The 24430-nt window shown below is 43.8% G+C and overlaps 1 protein-coding gene across 1 annotated transcript in view; it reads left to right on the top strand.

Annotated features, from left to right (window-relative positions):
- The first annotated feature begins 336 nt into the window (after positions 1-336).
- Positions 337-24430, top strand: part of ZNF697 (zinc finger protein 697) — a 28497-nt gene continuing 4403 nt past the window's right edge. Inside the window, exons 1-3 of the mRNA XM_011933196.1 lie at positions 337-410; positions 21992-22257; positions 24002-24426. Of these exons, the coding sequence (XP_011788586.1) occupies positions 22032-22257; positions 24002-24426 (651 nt within the window). The 5' untranslated portion in view covers positions 337-410; positions 21992-22031. The remainder of the gene's footprint in view (positions 411-21991; positions 22258-24001; positions 24427-24430) is intronic.

Genomic DNA, 24430 nt, shown 5'->3' on the forward strand with positions numbered 1-24430 from the left:
CCCTAGCTCCTCGCCGCGCCAGCCGCCGCGCAGGTAGGAGCTTGGCTGTGGCTGGGCTCAACCGCCTCTCGGGGATGGGGCTGATCGGGACCAGACCCGACCGCTGCGGGGATGGGGTGTGTGTTCGAGTGCGGTGGCGGAACGGCTGGGCGAAGTTGTGCCTCGTAAAGTGGACCGTTGTCCGCTTCCCTGGGGCGCAGGCCCCCGGGGTTATGGGGTGCTCTCGCGCCCGCAAAGCCGGGGCTGAGCTCCCTCAGGGGTATGTGGCGAGGGGCGGGAAGGAGGAGGCTGAGACATGAGGGAGGAGACAGCGATGCAAGAGGGAATAGGACCGTCCCGCCGACCACCGAAGGGGGCATCAGAGACCCTCGGAGAAACCAAGCCCAGGGAGGAGCTTGGAAGGCAAGGAGGTGGTGAAGGGCTTTGTGTGCAGCTGTGGACCTTGACGGACTGCGCTCTCCTTGCCTTGTCTGTCCGTGTCCCCAGCCCCATTGGGGCTAAGGGAGGGTGGGGGGCTCCGAGAAGGGGCAGAAGAGAAGCGGCAGGTCATCTTGGGTGCTAGTGAATGAAATGTGTGCCTCCCTTTTCCTCTTTTCTCCATTCTAGCCCACTCAGATGAGCGGCTTTGGGGCTGCCATCAGACCGGGCAAATGACACAATAAGGACGAGTGGGTGGAGAGATGGACAGCAGCTCGCAGCCCAAGAGGGGTCGCCGTCTAGCCCCGGGAGGCATTCCAACCACAAATGTCCATGTCGGCAGGTGGTGGGGTGGTGGGCAAAGCTGGAACCTGCACACCTCACGGGGATGCCGAGGCTCAGGATTGTGCATGGAGACACGGGTGAGGCGCGTGTTGGGAGGAGTGGGTGAGTAAAAGGTTGAGGGGGAGCAGCGACACAGAGGCGCTGAGTGTACCTTATGACCATGCATCGGAAATCGACTACCACTTCCTCTGGGACTTGACGCGATTTTCCTTTTTCCTAACCGCACCCCCACCGCCCTGCCTCCCCTACAGGAGTGAATCACCCACCCCTTTACTACATGAACCCTGGGCTGAATTGAAGTTGGTGATGTATCCCTGTCCTTGTAGCGGGCATGTTTGTCCTTAACCTGTAGGATGACACCAATACTCCGCATCCCCTACTGCCTTACCCTCCTCCCTGAAGACTGAGTGTCTGGTAAATGCGGTCGGATAATGGCTAGCAAGTTAAATGTCTTTGAGGAGCTGCGGTGGATGAGTGGGCAACTTTGAACACGGTCCAAGTGGGACTGTTGTAACTGAACTCAGCATGCCTAAGGGGCCACACTCACGATCTCTCCTTTCTCCCCTTCCCTGAGTTTTTGTTGATGTTCCCAACTGTTTACCTTCTTCTCTCAACAAGCCAACATGTGGATTTTATTACATGTGGATATTATTTAATGTGGAATACGTTTGAGGAGCCAAATGGACCTTTAAGAATGCCACTTATGTGGCCAGGCAGGAGTATGCAAGGCTCATGGTTGGAAGAATGATGCTGTAGGGTATGGAGAGAGCCCTGAGCCTGATATAAATGGCTTTCGAGGAGAAACAAAACATTTCTTCCCTGGCTTCTTTAGGAGAGATGAGGCATTTGAACTGAGATAAAGAATGGGATTGAGAAAAAAAAAAAAAAAAAAAAACCAGCTCTTTAGGATGAGGGCATGAGGATAATGAAGTGAAGGAAAGAGGCTCTGTGAATTCAGATGATTTCTAGTTAGAACATATTGGCTGTGTGTGTGTGTGTGGGAAGTGGGGGTTGTTGTTAAGGGAAAGTTGATGTCAAAAGTTCAGCCATGCCCAACAGAGAATAAGATGGCATCTGACTGAACAAGATCATAAATGTGAAGTCAAGCTGCCCTTTACATTACACAAAGGAACACATAGATGGCCTTTCAGAACTACTGGGATAGAGGGGTAAATGGATGCTAGTCAGACAGAAGAACCAGCTGATGTGGCTGGATTGAAGTGGTAAATGATGACCTCACAGCAGAGCATGACTAAGGCTCATGGAGTTGCATCACATTTCCTCTCCCTCCCCCAACAAAAACTCTTTGAATTTCCTCAGAATCTACATTTTTTTTTTTTTTCCTAATTACTAGTGTCCTGTGAAGGGAAGGAGAAAGGGTAAAGGTTGGTTGCAAGGATGATAAACTAAGGCAAGAAGGAGCTTGTCTGTTATGTAGAAAGAAAAAAATAGCTGCAGTGTCAGTTATTTTTGGAGTTATTTTGGAGCTTGAACCTATGTCGGTATCATATGGGCTTTTCTTTGTATCTAAGATCCTAGTTCTTCTTTCTTTTCTTTCACCTGCCCCTTAACAGGTTTCTCAGTACCACACACTATGTAGAGTTAATATAGTCAACAAAAGTAACTCCTTACTTTGGGATTTAAAATTCTTCACAATTCAGTGCCTACGTCTTTCAGTGGACCTGCCCACCCCAATTTACCTCCCCATCCTTGGAGCAAATAACTCCCCAATCCTTGAAGATGCAGCAGACATTCTTGTACCTCTGTGACTGCCAGGTTGAACCCCATGCTTGCTGGACATCCCTGCACCTGTCGCTAATTATTTTTGGTACATATCCTGGCCCAGTTGATTAGCTCCCTTATAGAACTCTTGCCAACCTTTGCAGTCAAAATTAATCTTACCCCTTGATAATTTGTATTATTTCAATGACACCTGCTTTAGAAGTTAATACCTAACAAGTGCTCAAAGGATGTTTGACTTGAAAACACAAATAAATCAAAGAATGAGTGAAAGGATGAAAAAAATCTGAATTCTCTTGCCTTTCCTTAGAAAAGGGGATGGAGCCTTTCTCATAGACCTGTGAGGATTCATTGCAATTGTGAAAATAAAGTGTCTAGGACATGCCAGACTGAGGCTTTTCCTTTTGCTCCTGGATTGAGAGACCCTAAAAGTACCTACCATAGTGTCTAGTACAAGGACACTGACAAAAAGTTTGTTGAATAAGTTCTTTGCCAGCCTACATTTTAAACTCTCAGGCAGAATATGGAGTGGATTAATCCCAAGCAAATAATCAACAATGCTTGTCATTATCCTAGACTGAAGAAGGTAACTGTTTCCATTCAATTATGAAGGTGCAAAGTGCTCATTAGAAAAGCAGCACTACAAAGACTGTCCTGCTATTGGCAAGTAAGCCAGACATTTACCATGTCATTTTTATTTGTATAGCCCAAGCAATGTACCAAGATTAAAATGTAGCATATAGAAATAGAAAACAAATCAGACTTTCAAACTTTCCCCAAAGACACTACAATTTAGTAGTCCCTCAGTTATCTTGAACTGGGCAATTTTTCATGCTGCTTTTTATGTGATTACAATAATAGTTGCCACTTATTGAACATCTGTTTATCAGCTACTAAACTAGGTGATTTACATGTTTATTCTGATGACTTATTTAATCTGATGACTTACGTATTGTTAGCTCCATTCTAAAAATGAGGAAACTAGGGCTTGGAGAGAAGGTAAGAAACTTGCCTGGAGTCCCAGATTCTGAACTGAGTGTAGATTGGAATTTAGGTCTGCTGACTGCCAAGCCTGTTCAGAATTTGCTTTCCATGGGAGAAAATGGACAGTTCTTTATTCCTTCTTCTCCTGAAGTCCTTCACTTCCCAGATTTCCTACCAGTAACACTGTTGTGCTTCTGAAATCATCCTAATGGATCTTATTCTGAGAAGTACTGTTTTTTTCATAGATTTGTTATTTTTATGTCCTCAAACTCTCGTGACCATCAGTTGGAAAGGCCAGGTTCAGAACCCCTAATAAGACCTTTGGGTACAGAACTGTGTGTGTTTGGAATTCTTTTCTTTTTTCTCCCAGCCTGTCTGAATTCCTCTTGCCAGGCCAAGTCTCACTTCTTTTGGGTAGCCTTTTTCAACTACATCAGGCCACCTTCAGCCTCTCCCCTAATCTCTTGCATTGTTTAAAATTCTGCAGTTCAGTGTTTTCTTAATGAAAGTAGACTTGAGTGGGTTCCCACACGTGACAGGGACTGTATGTCCAGAACATGACCTGGCTTATGGTAGACTTTCAGAAACTGAGTTAATGATGAATTGGTAATGACTAAAATGCAGAAATGGAGGCATGAAATATTATTTGCATGTTGATAGTTTGCTTATATTGTAGAAGAGGGATAGAAAGAGAGGATAATTATTTTCTTAGTTAATTTTCACCCTTTTCATGTAACTTCCAAAAGAGGAAAGTACCTTCTGGAAATATGCCAGAGCAGACCACTGTAAGCTGAGTTTTCTTAGCTTGACTAACATGGGCACTGAATGATTTTTAGTCTTTAATGATTTTGGGTAGTGGGGTGGGGCATTGTTTAGTACCTTTCCCTTTGCTGTCATGCCAAATCTCTCAGATGTCATGCACATCTGAGAAAATCAGAGGGGTTTCACTGGCTGCACTTATTGGGGGAAAAGAAGGCTGGGGAGAGGAAGGAAGATAATTCATTCTGTTTTCATCAGAGCAGCAAGATTTGTGTGGGGCACAGATTTGGCATTCATTTCATCATGTATTGATAAGGGATGGTTAAAAGATCAGTAGCATCTCCTCTTTGGGTGGAAGAGGGTTTCACCTATCACAAGATTGAACCCATTTCTTTAGGTTGACTAAACGTTCTTTTTCTGTGACCTCAAGGGTGCACAGAATTTTGAAAGCCCTGGTATAAACACAGCGTGCTGTGGGTTGTTATAAGCACATTAGTCATGTTAAAGGAGAATAGGACAGTTCTTGGGATCACTGAATCTATTCAGCAAGTCATGTTTTGTGCATCCCTAGGCCAGCAACAGTGTTCCAGCAGGTGTGTGGGAGGGTCACATGCGATACTTCAGGTTTCTCCTTCCTGTGGAGGCTAAATTTGCTATGGGTAGTTAAAGGGAACGGGCCTACTTTTATTCAGAGAGCTACTTCAGATATACATGGTCTTTTGAGAAGTTTATCAGGATCTTACCATAATTATAAAAGAAGAATAAAGTTTCTGGGTTTTATTTGCTAAGAAATGTTTTGCTTTGGCTCATCACCTCAGAGCTATTTCATGTGCTTAGCACATCTTTGATGCTTGATGAAGTTTAGCAGGGCACTATAGGAAGACTTTTCCAGTTGTTGAACTTTTTTGTCCCCCATACCTGGGAACTTTTGTGAATTTCAAAGAATCACTTTATTTTTGTTTTGCTAGTTTTGAAAATAATCCTTCAGGCAGGTACTGACAATGATTTCTGATAATAGAAGGTTGTTTAGAAAGTAGAGGTGGTTTAGAAGGTGGTTTAGAAATAGAAGATAGAATAGAAAGTTCATTAGAATGTAATCTCTACAACAGAGAATCTAGAATAATGGGTAGTGCATGGTAAGGGTTTGATAAATATTTGTTGAATGAATGTGTTATGTATTTTTAAAATTTCATTTAAATTTGTTCCTAAAATGATGGCACAAACCATTTTTTACAATGAGGTATGATAAGGTTGTATGCTTATAAATTATATAAGCTGGGGAAGATATCTTACGTATATATACGTTATGTGTGTGTGCATATATATAAAATTTCAAAAATATTTTAGAGCAGTTTTAGGTTCACAGCAAAAATGAGAAAGTAGAGTTCCTGTCTGCCTCCTGCCCTCACACATGTAGAGCCTCCCCCACTCTCAGCATCCTGCGCCAGAGTGATACATTTGGTACAACTTATGAACCTATATTGATAATCATTATCACCTAAAATCCATAATTTACTTTAGGGTTCACTCTTGGTGTATATTCTATGGTTCTGATAAATGTATAATGACAGATATTTATCATTATAGTGTAGTGCAGAATAATTTCACTGTCCTAGACACCTTCTGTCCTTCACTTATTTATCCCTCCCTTCCCCTAACCTTTGGCAACCACTGATCTTTTTACTGTCTCCGTAGTTTGCCTTTTACAGAATGTCATATGGTTGGAATCATACAGTATGTGACCTTTTCATGTTGGCTTCTATCATTCAGTATTATACGTTTTAAGGTTTCTCCATGTTTTTTCACAGCTTGATAACTCTATGGTGGTGTTGTGTTTTGGATTTTGGCCATTCTAATAAGCGAGTAGTGGCATCTTGTTTTAACTTGAAATTCTCAAATGACATTGATGTTTGTATTAGTTTGTTCTCATGCTCCTATGAAGAAATACCCAAAACAGGGTAATTTATAAGGAAAAAAGGTTTAATTGACTCACAGTTCTGCATGGCTGGGGAGGCCTCGGGAAACTTACAATCATGGCAGAAGGTGAAGCAAACATGTCCTTCTTCATGTGGCAGCAGAAGAGAGAAGTGCTGAGCAAAGGGGGACAAGCTCCTTATAAAACCATCAGATCTTCTGAGAACTCTCACTATCCTGAGAACAGCCTGAGGGTAACCGCCCCCATGATTCAATTACCTCCCACCTGGTCCCTTCCATGACACATGGGGATTATGGGAACTACAATTCAAGATGAGATTTGGGTGGGGATACAGCCAAACCATATCAATGTTAAAAATCTTTTCATGTGCCTATTTGCCATCTGTATATTTTCTTTGGTGAGGTGTCTATTCAGATCTTTTGCCCATTTTTTAATTTGGTTGTTTTCTCATTGAGTTTTAAGAGTTCTTTCTATATCTTGGTTAACAGTCTTTTATCATATATATATTTTTTTGCAAATATTTTCTCCCTACCTGTGACTCGTTTTCTTGGTTTTTATTTATTTATTTATTTTTTGTATATGAGGTTTCTCCATCGTTTCTTTTTTTTTCTTTGGGGGGGGGGGTGGGTGTGTGTGTGCCAGATTTAATTTAATATAAAACTAGTTTACTCCAGAACTGAGAAACCAAAATGTGGGGTTAACTTGAAGACACACTCCCCTTTTACCACCCCCCCCTTATAACAATAAGTGTTAGTTGAATTTAACCAGACTGCAGCCACAGCGTACACTAGTCTGGGGGGCAGTTGTCACAGGACATCCTTTGTTTCTGTTTCTCCACTTCCTAATACATGCTTGTGTTTATTGATTGAATTGGTGGTGTGGTAAGTATTCCTGGTCAACACTTCCTATATGGCATGTGATCTTTACTAACTTTCTTAAAGGCCTTCATTTGTTTCCCAGCCAAATTCTGGGCCTTTAGGAAAAGGGTTTTCTAGGCTGATGATTCTATGTAGGTGAGAAGAGAAATCGAGAAATCCATGCCTTTCTTGTTGTAGTAAGATTAAACAAAACAAAACGTGAAACCCTTGAAAACTGCCAGAGAATAAAACTTTAGTCTGAATAGCCACTCTTAATGTTAAATGCAAATCTCCTGGGTATTTGAATGTACTCCCTGCCCTGCCTCACCCAGCAACTTCTTTAGTCTCATAATTACTTTGAAGGTTAAATGTTGGTCTTTCTTCATTCTTCATTTAATTTCTGTGACTGCTAGTCCTAGCTTTCCTTGGGTGGGACAGAAGCAGTTGTCCTGTCATAGGGGGGACAGTCTAGTAGCATTCCCCACAGTGAACATAAACAGCCCCGTGCCACCTCTGTTTGCACAGCTGAATCAAGGGTTAAACCCTTGGAGTGGAGGGAGGACCCACACAGGGCCATTTGATACAAACAAAGCATGCTGGCATTTGGGCCAAGAGATGCAGAATTCTTTTTTGAGAATGGTCTGCCTAACTTTTGAGGCTAATTGCCATTTCCTGTCATGGCTACCTGTTTATCAGGGTAATTAAGCATGCTTGGCTCCTGGTGCTAACAGGTTATTAGATCCAGTTAGGAGAGTTAGGTTGTCTCTATGACTCTACCTTACCTGATGTGATTTTGCCGAATCACTAGATTTCTTAGTCTTTTTAGGTCTTCCTTTTGAGACTGAGGGGAAGAAATAATTACTCCTGATTTTATCCATTTCAAGAACTATTTGAAGGTCCATGGTGTGAGGGAATTATCAAAGTGAATAAAATGTTTGTTCCCATGAGGAACTTACAGTTGGGAGGTGGTGGGAGAAAAAGGAGAGCCAAAAATAAGATATGAATTATTGTGAGTATGATTCTATTTTAAAAACTAATACTAGGAAGAATAAGATAAGAAAAAGTATCTTAAGTCATACAAAGTGAAAAAATAATGATAATTCTATCTGAGCACTTAATATCCCTATAAGGTAGGTTCAGTTGTTCTCTCCATTTTATAGATGAAGAAAACTAAGGCTGAAAGAGATTGAATAATTTACTTAAGGCTAACAGCTAGACACAGGTCGTATGGCTCCAGAATCTCGTTTGGTTTTTGGTTTTTTTGAGACAGGATCTTGCTCTGTCACCCAGGCTGAAGTTCATTGGTGTGAATACCTTCTGGGCACAAGCAATCCTCCCACCTCAGCCCTCCAAGTAGCTGGGATTACACGTGTATGCCACCAATTCTGGCTAATTTTTTTTTTTGTAGAGACGGGGTTTTGCCCTGTCGCCCAGGCTGATCTTGTACTCCCGAGCTTAAGCGATCCACTGGCTACGACCCCCAAAAGTGCTGGGATTACAGGCGTGAGCCACCCCGCCTGGCAAGAATCTGAACTTTTAACCATTACAGGTGCCGCTCCCTCCAGGAAAGGACAGACTGTAACCCATGCTTTGAGGAGGAAAAGCATCTGAGGAAGGGAAAACCGGGTGCCTTCTGGGGGATTTACAGCAACCCTTTTGGGCTGGGGTTAGGGGACAGAGGTTAAGATGAGGTAAGAGAGCCTTGGGCTACATTGTTAACGACTTGAGTCTGTGCTTATATGACAAAGTCACTTAGGGGTTTCTGAGCAGAATAATAAAGTGACAATTAGGTTTTAAGATTGATGCAGTACTGACACATAGGTGCATGTAACTAGTAAGAGTATGTACTGCAGTGATAGTGGCAACTGAAAAAAGAGAAAAGTAAAAAGAACATGGCAACTGATTTGATTGAAAGGGGTGAGGGACGGGTCAAAGTTGAGTCCAGGGTTTTAAGCTTCTGAGTAAGAACAAAGACGGCTTTAACAGAAATGGACACTGCCAGGAGGAGCTGATTTGTAGCAAAGATTCAAGAAAAGAACTAATACTTGTTTTTAAAACTGACTTGGGCCAGATACATTACAAATGGAAATTCATTGAGTCTTTATAGCATCCTTTCAAGGTAGCTTGTTTTCCCCTATTGTGTAGATGATTAAACTAAGACTCAAAGAGGTGAAATAACTGTCCTGGGCACACCATGTGTCAGTGACAGACTTCTACTTGAATCCGTGCTGTTGACTCCTTTGCATGTGATTTTCCTGTTTCTGCTGCCTCCTGTCCCTTATCACATGGGACAGGCGGGACAGCACCTCAGGACTGGAAGGGACATTCAGGCTCCTCAGCTGTAATGCTTGGGGCATCACGAGAAATGTGGATCTGGAGTGCAGGTCAGGGGTTGGGTGAGAGATTCAAATTTGTGAGGTCTTTGGATAGAATTGCTGTATAAAGCTACAGGAAGAGGCAAAACAGTTGAGGGAGAGGGAGAAGAAAATGTAAAAAAACCCTTGAAGGCTGACCTATTTTAGGAGTTAAGAGGAGACAGGGCGGTCAGCGAAGTATGAGGAGGACTAGGACAGTGCAATACTGTGGGTGCTAAGCAAAGAGAATTTCCAAGGAGAGTGTCTCAGCAAGATTTCGCGGCCATTTATTGAACTCCTATTAAATGCCAAGCACTTTACAGTGTTGATGGTGAGATCAAAGGAGAAGAGACCACTGAATTTGGAAGGTAGAAATAATATAGCTGATAATTGATGTGGGTCTGGATCACTAACTAAATGTTAGCAATTAACATTGTCTGCTGAGGTTGTCCCATCTGGAAGCCCAAGTTCACTGGGAAACTGTGAGAGTGTCGTGGTGACGTTAAGTTTTTAACTGGGGCTCACTAATACTTATTCCTCCTTTTCCCAATAGCCTGTAAGATTTATTTGGCCAAAAAATGGCATTGCAGGAGAAAATATAATATAGGTTGATAATTGGTTTTAGTAATTTAAAAATGATACTGCAGAATGAAGCAGTCTCCCCTTTTAATGAGTTTCATAGTTTGAATAGAAAAATGTCTTTAAAGAGTTTTTTAAACGGTATAACCAGTACTTTTGAGGCTTCATGGTCTTCCCCTCTCCTTTCTCTCTCTTTCCTCTCTCTCTCTGTCTCTCTTTCTCTCTCTCACACATACACACACACAGATGATGATTTTTTTTTCAAATACTATACAAAGGACTCCGTATTATTCAGTGTTTATTCTAACATTCCATTAAGTCAATGTTAATTCAAACAAGTGCTTTTTTTTCAAGCCAACAAGATGTTCTGTTTTTCTCTAGTAAAAACAGCAGAGAATCCAAAACCTGTTAAGTCAGAGATCATTTCTGAGGATCACATGAAGTTAAGTTTGAAGAACATTTTCCATGTTTTTTCTAGAGAAAAAATAATTGAAACTACAATAGGAAAAAAATTATCAGGAGTCTGGAAGAAAACAGGAAAAATGAAGTCAGTGAAATGCTGTCACTAAAGCCAGAGCACTAAACTCATGAATATGACAGAGCGGGTTGGGAGAATCTGGTGCAAGGGAGATTGTACCTAAAAGGAATCCAGTAATCTGAAGGGTGGCCCCATCCTCTACCAACTTGACACCTTTGTGCATTCAAGTTGTGAGGTTTGCTCATTATCTGTGGATACATTCTCTACAGCAAAATGTACTTGGAGTGGTGCTCTCCCTGCCACCAGGCACACATCTATATAACTTCCCATATGGGGACTACAAAGCTGTTAAAGCACAGGGTGGAGCTGAGAAACTGTATTTGTAGTAATGGGTCACATTGGATGAACTGAGTCCTTGATCCCATGGTACAGTTAAATGTGAACTAGGCCTTCCTATGTTGCAGTTTTGTGTAACTCCCAGAATGCCCTTCTTTATCTGGGTATTTGCATGTTATTCTTTGCAGGCAAGATGACTTTACTAACACTTTGAAGATTTGTTAGGAATGAGTTGTGACTTTGTCCAGATTTTAATTCTTTTTCCTTTGAGAGGAGAAGGATTAACTAACAAAGCATTTTGTGTACTGGCTAGGTTATGGCTTGATTAATGTGATTTTACTCACTGCCCAAGTAAGCAGCTGACAGGAGCCATGAACCTGGGGTCAAGCTTATAAATTAGATACATCCAAGAGAGGCAGGGTGTTACAGTCTTGAGGAACAACTTCCCTCCCTCTTAGTGCACCTGTCACATAACCTGAGTGACTAGGAAGTGAAAAGCAGGTGAACTAATGATGCTGGGAGACCTAAATTGCAAGTGTGAATTAGCCAAGCACCGTAGGTTATGTTGGACTGAGTAGCAAGGGGGGATTGGAACAAAGGTTAATATGCCAGTGATTTAGGCTCCTGTCTGCCCTTAACTGGTGTGTTCATGGGGAATTTACTTAACCTTTCTTGGTTTCCATTGCCTGACTTATCTGTAAAATAGGGTGTTAGGTGAGGTCACCAAACTGGATCAGGCAGGTTACATTTGCTGGGTCCCTCACTCTCCATAAGTGTTTGAAATGTACTGATATTTTTGTCTGCGCTACTGCCTGCTTTTGGACATACTGCCGTTATCTTCTCTTCTCCACCAGCACACCAAAAGATCTTGTGGCATACAGTGGTGAAATTGCTCTTCTCCCCCTTACCCAAAACCACTCTGGATGATTTTTGAATTGTTATGATAAGGAAATGTATCATGAGTCCTTTGTAATAGTGGTTTATAACAGGGTTTTTGTTTCTGTTCCATGGATCCTTTCAGAGTCCAAGAAAAAGCTTTGGGCCTTCTCATCAGGAGAAAGTGCCTACAGACACATTTCCATAAGGTTGCAGGGAGTTCACGGATTCTGAAGGTTCTCAGACTAAGAACTCATGCTCAAGAAAAATGCCGTTATTCTATTTGCAAGTTTGTATAGTACTGTTGCTTTCTTTGGGAAATGCTAGGAACTAAAGGTAAGGAACCCAGACTGAACCTGATGAATGACTTAGTAACGTGATGTTCCAGTTATGAATGAGTCCCAGACACACAAGCCTCCTTCTTGAGACAGATGCATCACTTCCTGGAGGAAAGCTGTGTCCTGTGACTGGGTGTGTGCATCCTAGATTTACTGTGCACCATTGGCTGAAACAGAAAATACCTGTGAGCTTTCAGTTCTCATGTAAAGTAGGAGCATAATATCTTCTAGTTGCTCTCTGTACTGTGGTATGAAGCAATTTGACTGGCATCCTCAGAGTTTCTCTGACCATTGTCTGAGGACACTATCTAAATTTAAAAGTTCTCAGTTTGAGCTAGTAAAGTAATTCTATTCCTCTCAGAGTTCATCTCATGGAGATCATATTTTCATAAATCACTACTGTGTTATCTTCCTTTTCATCTATACACACTCTTCCATTTTTCATCCCCTTAGAAGGTGATTCCAGGGAGGACCAATTATTGATGCACTTAACCTACTGGACACTCACATCCTTTCATTAGTTTGTCTGTCCTGGGGATAAAGCATTCCCCTCATAGAATTGTCACAACTAGGACTCCCAATCCAGTTTATTCCTTCTTGGTTTGGAGTGTAGAGTTGCTGCATTAATGGTGGAAATAAACAAGTTCTGGTGGGCAGGATCCTTTTTTAGTTGTTTGGAAATATAAAAGTAGATGAAAATGGAAACAGAATCTGATTCTATTTTGAACATAACAGCTATTCCTTTATCTCATTTTAAAAAAGAGCAAAAAGCATCAAACTTGTTTCTATTAGTATCTTTGCTCCATTGCCCCTTCTCCCAGTTCCCATGAGCTTTATTCAGTATTAAGCCTCGTAACCACTCTTGTTTTGGCATGATTTATAAAAGCAGGCTACTCCTTTTATGGAAATCACTGATATTTTATTATGTTATGGCCAGAACTTAAATGAACATAAATAACCCAAAATTTCAGAAAAAATATAATTATTCATTTTAAAACTTTTTATTAGTAAGTTTTCTAGTAAATATATAAAGGTAGATAGAGTAGTATAATAAGCCTACATATACCACCACCCAGCTTCAATGGTGGTCAATATATGACCAATATTGCTTAATCTGTACCCCAGCCCATTCCCCTTTGCCCAGGAATTATGGTGAAGCAAATTCTAGACATAACCATTTCACTTGTAAATATTTCATTATATGTCTCTTAAAGATGTAAGAACTCTTTGTACACTTAATCTCAGTACCAACACCTGATAAAATGAAGTTTCTTGATATCAAATATCTAATTAATATTCACAGTTCCTCAGTTATCTTATAATTTGTTACTGTAATTTGTTTGTTTGAATTGGCATTCAAATAAGGTCAATATATTGGGGTTGGTTGATATTGTTTATGTTTTTTGACCTACAGTTCTCTCTACTTTCCCCTTTCTTTGCCATTTTTGTCACTGTTGCATTGTTATTGAAGAAAGTGGATCATGTGTGTTACATACTTTCCTATGATCTGGTTTTTGCTGATAATCTGTAATTTTTAAGGAAATAAGAGTAACAGGTATGTAATTATTTAAAACATGTTTTTAAGTGTATGCAAAGTTTTACTTCATGCTGAAAACTAGCTGTAGAGGTTAACAGGTAGGCAGGAAAATTCAGGCATCAGGTGACTTCTTTACGTTTTTATTCCTGTTTTTTCTTTTTGGAAGATATCTTGGCAGATTATAAGGAGAGGTGTCACTTACCCACTGCTGAAATGCGCTGGGCTGGAACACGCCAGCCATTCTTCATCAACAACACCAAACAGTTATTTTGGGCAAAGAATTGGAAGAGCAGTTTTTTTTGTTGTTGTTGAATCTACAGTGGGAAGCTGGGGTGATTGAATGTATGCCTCAAGTCCTTTGGCCTCAACACCCCTCTCTCCTTATTTGCTATGATAAGCATTCTCTTGAGGGCTATTCATTACAGTGGAAATATGATCACAAAATCATCTGGGTTGGAAAAGACTTCCTGAGGTCACCTGGCCCCATCTGGCAACATTAATATGGGATTCCAGCATCAACTTTCCCAGAACAAGGCTGTTTGTTAACAACTCCCATATCTCACATAAACCCCTGGTGCAGTCTTAGCCTGTTTTCTCTTTTGTCCTTCAGTGAAATACATGATTAAATTGCATGTCTTTCTGCTGTAGGAGTGTTACACAACTAGGACCCCAATCCAGACAATACACACATGTGGCTGTGCAGATCTTTAAGACTAATCTTGATTTTTCCCTGCTATCCTCTAGAGCACACACTGCTACACCCTGAGACTCTATTCGACTATCTGTATGTAGTAATGATTTTCATGAAAAATGTTTATATGGGTAAATTTTGAAATACGATGCAATTACTGCAGACTACACTTTTAAGCTACAGTATGTATGACGATTAATTTTATGTGTCAGTTTGGCTGGGCCACAGAATGCCAAGATTTGTGGTCAAACATTATTTCGGGTGTTTTTGTGAGGATTTTTTTTTAGATGAGGATAACATATAAATCAGTGGACTTTGAGTAGATTACCCACCATAATGTGGGTGGGCCTCATCTAATCAGTTGAAAGCCTGAATAGAACAAACAGACTGATCTTCAGAGGAATTTTCTGCATCTGCTCTCCTGGGTTTCCAGCCTGTCAGCCCACCCTACAGATTTTGGACTTGCCAGACCTCATAATGGCATGAGCCAGTTCTTTATGATAAATCAATCTCTCTCTCTCTCTCTACACAACACACACCCACACATGAACACACACATCCTATTGGTTCTCTTTCTCAGGAGGACCCTGATTAATCAGTGTGCAAAAAAAAAAAAAAAAAAAAAGACAAGTATATGTCCTCGATTTATCTGGCTCTTTTTTGAAGATGTGTTTTATATTGAAGTGATGCAAAGATCATTGGAGAACACCATCAGCAAAATTGAGAGTCTGGCCACAACTCTTCTAGTAAAACCTGACTTTCAGTCACTTTCCCTTTTTAGCCTTAGTTTCATCTCTGTAAAAGAAGGTTGAACGAAGGAATTTCCAAGGTCTGTGATTTGCTGAAATGCAAACATGGAACATTTGAGCCAGCTGCTGAGAAAGTGTCTAGAGATAATAAGTCTGAGGGCTGCCCAAAGTTTCTCTTACGAAATAAAACAGCTGAGGGTGTAAAACAGTAGTGGTGGTGGAGCACAGGAAACAAAAAACCATGAACAGAAGGATTTCCTGTATATAAGGAAAATATACAGGAAAATGGATCACCCTGATTTATGTCACAGAAGATTCTAATCAGTTAAATGTAAAACATGGACAGTAAATGCCAACAGGAAAACCTTTAGCTTTTGTGACTTCTCAGCTGAGGGCAGATAGTCTAACTTTGAGGGCTCTTAGGATCTGTGTCTGCACTGTACTAATTCTTATTTTGTGCAGGAGGAATAGGGTGGTGGTGGAGGATTGGCATTTGTGATAAGCTGAGGCCCTCAGGCCAAACTGAGGGGCCCTAACCCAACCGATGGACAGGAAATGCCTGACCCCAAGGGCATTTGTGCTATTCCTGATCACAGAGATGGGAAGGAGCCTCAGACTGGTGCTGACCCATGGGGATGCAGGTTGATTTCTCTGTTGCCTTGGTTTTGAGCCTTCTTTTTCCAACTTGGGCTTCCTTCTCCAGGTAAAAAAGCAGTAACCACAAGGCAGAAACCATATTATTTTAGCTCCTCTTGTCTGGAGAGTGGGCAACACTTCGGTGCAGTAATGTTTTGGCTGTCCCTGTCTGGAATTAATGTTCACCCTCATGCAGCAGTCTGCCACTTGGGTGGCTGGAATTTTGGGTTGGGCAGTCTGGGTTTGTGCTTGACAAAGTCAGCTGAGGGGAAGTTCGCCTGCCACGTTTGGTTGTGGACACATTCTGTGTAAGGTGCTTACCCCTTGCTCAGTAGACGCATCCCCTGCAAATATGGCGAGGTGGCTTTCTTTGCCCTTTGGGTTCCTTTTGACCATAAACTTCCCAGTGAGGAGGCAGGACCCTGATGATCATATCCCCTGAGAGGCTAGCTGACTTTTCACCCAGTTGGTGCTGAAGATGGACAAATGATTAACCCCCTGGAATCTCTGGTTAGACCCCAGTTGTGGCCTGAGTTCAGCCTTTTGAAACCGCAGGCTGAAACTGTTTTTCCAGCACTCTACCCAATCGGGTGTCCCCGCCTGGATTCTGCTAGGGAAGCTCTCCCTTGGGAAATAGTGGTGGGCAGGGGGGCGTGGGAAGAGGAGGGAGGAAGCCTCCAGCTGCTGCTAGCCGGCCCTGCGTCCCTCTGAGGAGGTAGGGAAGGGACCTTCGAAATGAGTGGGAGACAGGAAACGAGGTGCAGTCTGGAGGCCCTAGTGGGAGCAGCTCCTGGCCCGCCGCCCGCCGGGCCGCTTCCTTCCACTGACATGACAGCCCTGCAGGCCTGGCTCCCCGCCACCTGGCAGCCGCCGCCGTGGCACATGACTCTTCCGCCCTCTGCCCTGGGGGCTGGCGGGGCCCAAGCTGGGGCGGGGAGTGATCTGCTCTGGAACTGGCCGTCCCTGCTGGTCGAGGCAGCCAGGTGCGGCCCGCGCTGCTTCGCTGGGGACTGGCCTTCCTCTTCCAGTCCTAACGCGCTGGCCATTTGTCCCTTCTAGGAGCCAGCGGAGGGGAACACCCGCTGCCTCTACCTGAGAGAGACGCCGCCTGGGGTTCAGCTTCTCTGGCCTCGGTGTTCTTTACACGTCAAATGGGTCACCCTGATTACCTCTCAGTTACTGGAGTCAAAGGAGATGGACCCACTGCAGTGCACTGGAAGGTGCTTAGGTCCGCTCCAAGGCGACACCGCCTCCGCGGCGCCATCCAGGCCAGGGGCCGCGTGACCGCGTGGGGTCTGCGCACAAGGCTGCCCCAGCGAGGCAGGAGCTGCGCCCCTGCTTTATCTTTTAAAGGCTGGGAGACTTGGTACTATTTCTGGCCTTGGTTTCTATGTAAAATCTAGGAAGGCGGGGGAGATGTGTATACTCCTCTGCCCTAACCTCTTCATAGGAAATTAGGTTAAATCCACAAAGTGGTGGGGCTCTTGTTCAATAGGGATAGATTTTACAAGTAGCCCCAAAGTGGGGGATTTGGAGAACGTGCCAATGAACTTGGTTTAAATTGTAATTCTGGCTCTGCTACTGGCTTCAGTTACCCTCCCCCCATCTTCCCACCTCATTCCCTCTTCCTCTTTTTTTTTTTTTTGGAGATGGGGTCTTGCTCTGTTTCTCAGGCTGGAGTGCGGGGGAAGCTGGGGGCAGTCTTGGCTCACTGCAGCCTGGAACTCCTGGGCTCAAGTGATCCTCCTGCCGCAGCTTCCCAAGTAGCTGGGACTAAAGACATGTGGCACCACACCCAGCTATTTTGTAAAAAGTTTTTGTAGAGAAGGGACCTTGCTCCATTGCCCAGGCTGGAGTCTTTTTCTCTTTTTAGAGATACTTTATCACATTCACCTCTGCCCTGTAGCAGTGTCTTCAAAGTGATCTGATTTTTCTTTCAAGTGGGGTTGAGTTTATCTAGAAGGCTCTTGAGCATTTTCCTGGTGATAGGCCTTACTTTTTTGAAATGGAGGTAGGGGAAAGGGACATGAAAATATCACAAGTTCTAGAAACCAGGATTTGAGCAGTCTTGTTGAAGTTGCCCAATCCCACCCTGAAGTGATCTGCATCCAAGAAAAAGGTTTTGTGATGGTGGTGGTGGAATGTTTGGGGATTAAGAGTTTGCTGTGTGGATTAACAAGCTGGAGCTGGAAATGTCTAATGAAACTGACAATGCTGCCTTCCTGGATCAACGCACCTGTGTGTCATATGACAAGCTTGAAGAGGACTCAGGAACATTCAAACCCAACCTTCTCATGGAACAGAAGCCCGAAGGGGGCAAACGCTTAAAGTCACACAGCACAATGGTTGTGTTGGCCAAAAACCAGAATTGTCTCCCTCAGTGATTACAACTAGATGTAGAACTAAGTTTTGTATGCCCACCACGCTATTGCTTTTCCCCCTTAAACTTCTATTTCTTCTTATTGGGGGAAGGAGGGCTCCCTTACAGATGGTGTGAGTCAGGGTTTACTGAACCAGGCACCCACACCCTATTTAGCTTTAGGCCTATACTCTGTTTACAGGATGGGCAATCAGCAGCTGAAAACTAACTGAATTTGGAATTAAACCTTTCTCCCTCTACCTAGCTCCCTTAAGCAACTAGTCCCTCCCTGGTTCTTGAATCCACGTTGTGAGTTGTTCATTAGTAGAACCTTTAGCAGCGAGGCTGGGGGAAGCCGTTTGTGCTTGCCAAAGGCCATTCTCCATGAACATAGCTGTGAATAGGTGACCCCCAGTTTAGAATGGGGGTGTGTATAATTTTCTTAAGAAGCTGATTGAAGTTTCATCATAGTTATAACTACCATTTATTGTGTCTCTAACATGCCAGCAGCTTTTATAAACATTAATTTCCGTGGCTCGAGAAACAACCCTGCAAGGTAGGAGGCAGCAACCTTGTTCTTATGGATGCAGAATCTGAGATCCAGTAAGGCTGAGAAACTTGTACAAGGTAAAGTGGCTGGCAAAGAGCAGAGGATTCAAACCCAGGTCAATCTGGCCACAAAGCGATCACACTGCCCTGCTGCCCATTGGATATCCAGCTCCAGCCTTGCCTAGGAAAACATGTTGCTAGTTTTTGAGAGTGAATGGGAAAGGAGCTGGAACAAAATATGCCTGAATATCTGACACTTTATACCATGGTGTCTAGTGTTTTTGAATATTAAGTTTTCTAGACTGAGGTTATCACAACTCCTGCCCTTGTCTTCCTTTTTATTACTTCTAGAGTAATTGTAGTTTTAACATCTTCTATCATGTTAAAAACAAAGTTGGTTATTTTTCTGATTAAAAAATACCTGTTTATGTAGAAAATACAGATGTACAAAGAGGACAAGTCTTCTCAAACTATATACCAGCTTCTGGTTAAGAATGTGTGTACGGGAGCTAGACTTGCAAAAGTATGTATCCCTGCTCTGCAGTTTATAATGTGTATGACTTCGGACTAGTCACTTCTGTGCCTGTTTCCTATCTGTGAAGTTGGAAATATCCTACTTTATTAGGTTAACATCAAATGAGTTAATAGCTGCAAAGCCCCCAAAGTGATCGAGATGTTTAGTATTTTAATAAAGTTCTGATCTTCCTCTCTGATCTGTGTATACATGTGTAAGTATACATGTTAGTATGCATATAAGCCAAAATGAAATATTTTTCAAACCAGCTGCTTTTCATATAATTATATCATGATCACCTTTCCTAACCTCTAAATAACCTTCTCCATTACCTGACAACTGCCTAAAATCCATGATGTGCTAGTGTGAATGGAACTGAATCCATGTTACTGGGCATGCAGATTTCCAGATTTGCACTAACATAATGCATTTTTAAACAAATTTTAGTTGTTGTCCCATGAATGGTATCTGGGTGACAGGAACTTCAAGCTCTTTTCAGAGCACACTTAATCCTCCCTCCCCTAGTCTAAATGAAAATAAGGATCAGGAAGTACTCCCTTCGGAGCTCAGAACCTGCCTTAATTCTGAGGCAGCACTGTGAACTTTTCATATGTCAGCCGTAAGTGGCGAACTCACTCTGGCTCTCCCCTTTCCCTGCCTTTAAATCTAGCAAACCATGTTTCCACATTTAATATCTGATATCTTGGTTCCCAACAAATCACAAATCAGAACGTTCTGGTGTTCCATTATTGCTATGTCTGAGGTGCCCCCTAAGAAGCCTGTCCCTAAAAGGGCTTAGAAGTGAAGCCCTGCTCCCTGTTTCTCAGATTGGACTCCTAAATCCTATCCCTCAGGATGGAGTGCTGCAGTCCCTTTTGTGCCATGCTGGGCACTGTACCTTGCCGTTTTAGTTTTATGAGTTTCTGATGACATGCTTATTTAACTTTATTGACACAGAACCCTCCTGCTGGTCTCAGATTGGTAGAAACCATTGATTGGTCCCCTCTTAATTCCCCCGTCCCCTGCCCCCCACCCTGCCAACGCCTGCAGTTTTTCACTACTAGCAAATCAATAGGTCATGTTTGATGACCCTACTCTTGCCTATCCACTTGCAGGCATATTATATATGCAGACTCAAGGGATGTACTTGTCCATTGCGTCTGAGCTCCAAAGAAGCAAGAGTGATGGGCAGAAGTGATTTGGGGTCAGTAGTCATGGAGTATACCTCTTAAAATGTTTACAGCTTTAATGAGATTTTCCTCCTACTGTCTTAGACAAGAAATCTCCAAATGTTGGAAACTTGGCTTTTTAAACAGTATACATTCTAAAGGAATTCAACTGCATTTCAGGACCTGTTGACTGACCAACCTCAGACACAGTCATATCCTAAGACATTAAAGGAAAGGGCTCGATGTTCCCTCTAATTTAGGGAGTATACCATCATCTCTCAGAAAGAGTCTAATATGGTGATGCATCTGCCAAAATTACAGAGTGGGTGGCACGTCTTTGGGGTGTGCTGGAATGGCATCAGGACTTAAGAGGAAAAATGTGTGTATTACATGCTTGTAAAACTCAAAGCATCAGTTACTCTCTGCAATATTTTCCAAAGTGCTTTTTCATTAGTTTCCTTCTAACACCCTCCCTGTGAGAAAGGTTAAGTAGCATTACCCTTCTTCCACTCATGAGGACACTGGAACAATGAGAGGTTAATTGACTTGCTTTGGGCTCTCTACAGTGAGGCTGACCCAGCTGGAATTTCCAACTTCCGCTGCCTGGAACTCCAGCTTACCATTCCAAAGGCTCTGTAGAACCAGGTCCACCTCAGAGAAGGCCTCCACAGAGGCAGGAAAAGCTCCCAGCCAAGAAAGGGGCATCTTGCTCAGCCATGTTCTTGCTGTTTGGGGACTGCTGAGGCAGAGAGCTAGTCTCTTCAAAGTTATAGTCCAAGATCCTCGACCTAGAAACTGTTTGGCTGCCTGGAGCTAAGCTGTAGGAGTGATGGATGGCAGAAATAAATTATTTTTGGCTCAACTGCTCAGTCTTGGCAGGGGGCCCTTTAAATTTGAAATGTTATCCTGACATCTACAAAAGGCTTAGGAATCTGATGTCATTTTCTCCCTATGATTCACATGTTGGCCTTTTCTGTAGAGGGGTTACCAGTTATCTCTGGTGTATGTTCCTGTTAAGGGTTCTCTGCAATTAGGATACTGTAAAATATGTAATTAGGATGATAGAGATGGCTTCTAATATAGAGGGTCACCTGTATCTCTTATTCCTGACCCCACCAGGCCTACTTGAATCATCTTGGCTCACTCCTCCCTGCAAAGCAGATCCTTACTACAAAGCCAGGTTGGTGGTGCTGTTGGTGACATGGTCTTAGACAAGAAGTTACTATACTTGATGCTTCTGTTATACTTGTGTCTGGATGTACTTTTTCTCTGGCTCCTTAAATTAGCCAAAATACTTGCATGATAACCAAAATACTTGCAAGGTTGCTGTGGGCTGGAGAACAAGCTTAATAAGAGTATGAAAAGCATGGAACTTTGAGGCAGCACAATTGCTTAATCCCCACTCTAGTGCTTATAAGTTATGTAGCCTTGGGCTAGTGGCCTCTTCTTTTTGAGTTTTGCGTTTTCTCACCTGTAAAAATGGGAACAGCTACCTCACTTGTTAAACTATAAAACCACACTAATAGACATCCATATCATACCCAGAAGATCAAGATTTGGTCCAGTGAGAGTTGGCATCCAACCTCATAGTGAGGTTGTCACTGTTCTCCTGCCACCCAGTCCACCCTCCTTTGCACTCACTTGTTTACTTTAAAATGTGGAGTGAAGTAGAGGTTTGCCATCTGGGGCTTGGAACTCTATACATTTTATTCGACTTGGAAATTAAGACTAGACGTGGTGAGGGGATGAGACCAGACTGACATGACCTTTCTTTGTGTTTTTCTGGAGCAGGGATTCCTGGTCACCTCCCTTGCCCTTTTCTTCCTGGATGAAACAAGAAGATAATCAGGGTGTCTGTGCACACCAGGACTCGGAAGACAAAGGGATGGGTTCCGATTTTGAGGACTCTGAGGACAGGGAAGGGGACCCAGAAGAAAGAGAAATGGGCTCTAATCCACAGGACACAAACAAGAGAGAAGGCCATCTGGAGCCAGAGATGGGCTCTAACCCACAGGACTCAAGGCACAGGGAAGCAGTGCCCGACACCTGCACAGGTGAGGAGAAAGCTGGGATTTCTATGCAACTTGCCCCATTTACACTTACTTCTAGCTCCTCTAGAATCCTAACCAGGGACAGCATTCTCTGTAAGGGAGTTACCTAGAGAGGACCATTAAGCGGGATTCTGTACTGACTTGCCTTTCTTGTGTTAGCCTGAAGAGATCCTTTTCTCCAGCCCAGTCTGAGGTGAGCTGTGAAGAGGCTCACTCAGTGGCATAGTACTTTACAGTGTAGAGAATGCGGCTATAAATTAACCCCTGAAACAACACTACAGTGGAATTAACCAGGTAGTATTAGAATCCACCTCACAGGGTTTCTGGGAGTTAAATGAGTGGCTGTGTATAGAGTTACTAAGCACAGTACTGTGCAAATAGGAAGTATCCAGGTGTTTACAGTTATGTTCTCATCTCCCTTTGCAGATAAGTCAACTCAGTGGTAAGTGACCTGCCTAGGTTCATGTGGCTAATTCCCAAAGTGCCCATGGCCTCTGCTAAATGCCTTACTCTTACTGACCTGCAAGAGAGAACGCTGGGCCTCCACCCACCTCCTTGTTTCCGTCTTTGGGCATTCATTACTGCTCAGTGCATGCTCTGGGGACAGAAATGAGCTAAAGTACTTTCTGGCTAGGACTGCGAGGTTACATTCCTTCCCCTGTGACACAGTCCCAGACTCCCTGCTGCCCTCCTCCGCAGTGCACACAAGCATGTGAAAGAGGGCACATGTGAGGCCTTTCACATCTCAGCATCTTCCCTCTGCTTGGGGATACGCAGCCAGAGACCAACAGGTGTGTGTCCTGGACCAGCCTCTAACCTGGGCTCACCAGCTCTAGGTTCTGTAATCTCTTTCTCTATTCCCTACGACTGTCCTCCTCCCCGACCCATAGTAAAGTCCTGAAGGTGAGTTCAGTTTTTTGGTCCACCATAAGCTGTTTCAGACTGACCAAATGTACTTCAAAAATTAGTCCGGGGGCCGGGCACGATGGTTCACGCCTGTAATCCCAGCGCTTTGGAGGCCGGGGTGGGTGGAAAACGAGGTCAGCAGATTGAGACCAGCCTGACCAATATGGTGAAACCCCATCTCTACTAAAAATACAAAAATTAGCCAAGTGTGGTGACATGAGCCTGTAATCCCAGCTACTCAGGAGGCTGAGGCAGGAGAACCGCTTGAACCCAGGAGGCAGAGGTTGCAGTGAGCCGAGATTGCCTCACTGCACTCCAGCCTGGACGACAGAGCAAGACTCCGTCTCAAAAAGAAAGAAAAAAAGAAAAAATTAGTCCAGGGCCTGGTTAGGCCAGGTGGTCTTTCTCAGGTTGGCAGACTGTTCTTGTCTTTTGAGACTAGAATCTGAAAAGGCATTGGTAGCTCTTGGAGTGAGTAAACCTTTTCTCCTGAGCTCTTAGGGAGTGTCCCACCTGGCACAGACTTGACTATCCTGAACACAGGCAGTCAGGCCTTCGGATGGCTCTGCTAGGCAGTGCCTCGGGTCCAGCTAGTGGGGCCTGGGCCTGAGGCAGCTGCCTGAAGAACTGGTGGGCAGAGAGGTCAATGAGTGCACTTTCCTTTAGGCCTTTCCCTGCAGGATCCAGTTGAGAGAGGCTCCACTCTCAGGGGGCCTTGAAGGGGCAGGGATCCTAAGTGCCTGGGGAAGGGTATCACAGTTTTATTACTGAGGTTTCCTCTGAGCTTACCTTTTGAATGCCAAATATCGTAATCCCCCACTGCTACCTTTTTCTGTTGCAGGGGGGCAGCTGAGTGAGGAAGAAGGCGTTCCTGTCCGTGGGGAAGAGGATGCCCAATCTGGTGTAGCTGACATGGCGATGTTCCCAGGACTGTCTGAGTCTGACAGCATATCCCGGAGCCTCCGGGAGGAGGACGAGAGTGCTGGGAAGAACCGGCAGGAGGAGGAAGAGGAGCAGCCGGCCCCTCCCGTACTTCCCTGGAGGCGACACCTCTCCCTGGGGACTCGGCACCGAGGTGACAAGCCCGCCCACCGCCGCTTCCACCGGCTCCACCACCCCATGGCTATGGACCTCGGGGAGCTGGATAGCCTGGTGGCCAGCATCATGGACGCGCCCACCATCTGCCCCGACTGCGGGGAGAGCTTCAGTCCCGGCGCCGCCTTCCTGCAGCACCAGCGCATTCACCGCCTGGCGGAGGCCGCTGCCGCCG

The sequence above is a fragment of the Colobus angolensis genome, unplaced genomic scaffold (genome assembly GCF_000951035.1).
Source record: "Colobus angolensis palliatus isolate OR3802 unplaced genomic scaffold, Cang.pa_1.0 Scaffold124, whole genome shotgun sequence".
NCBI classification, from domain to species: Eukaryota; Metazoa; Chordata; class Mammalia; order Primates; family Cercopithecidae; genus Colobus; species Colobus angolensis.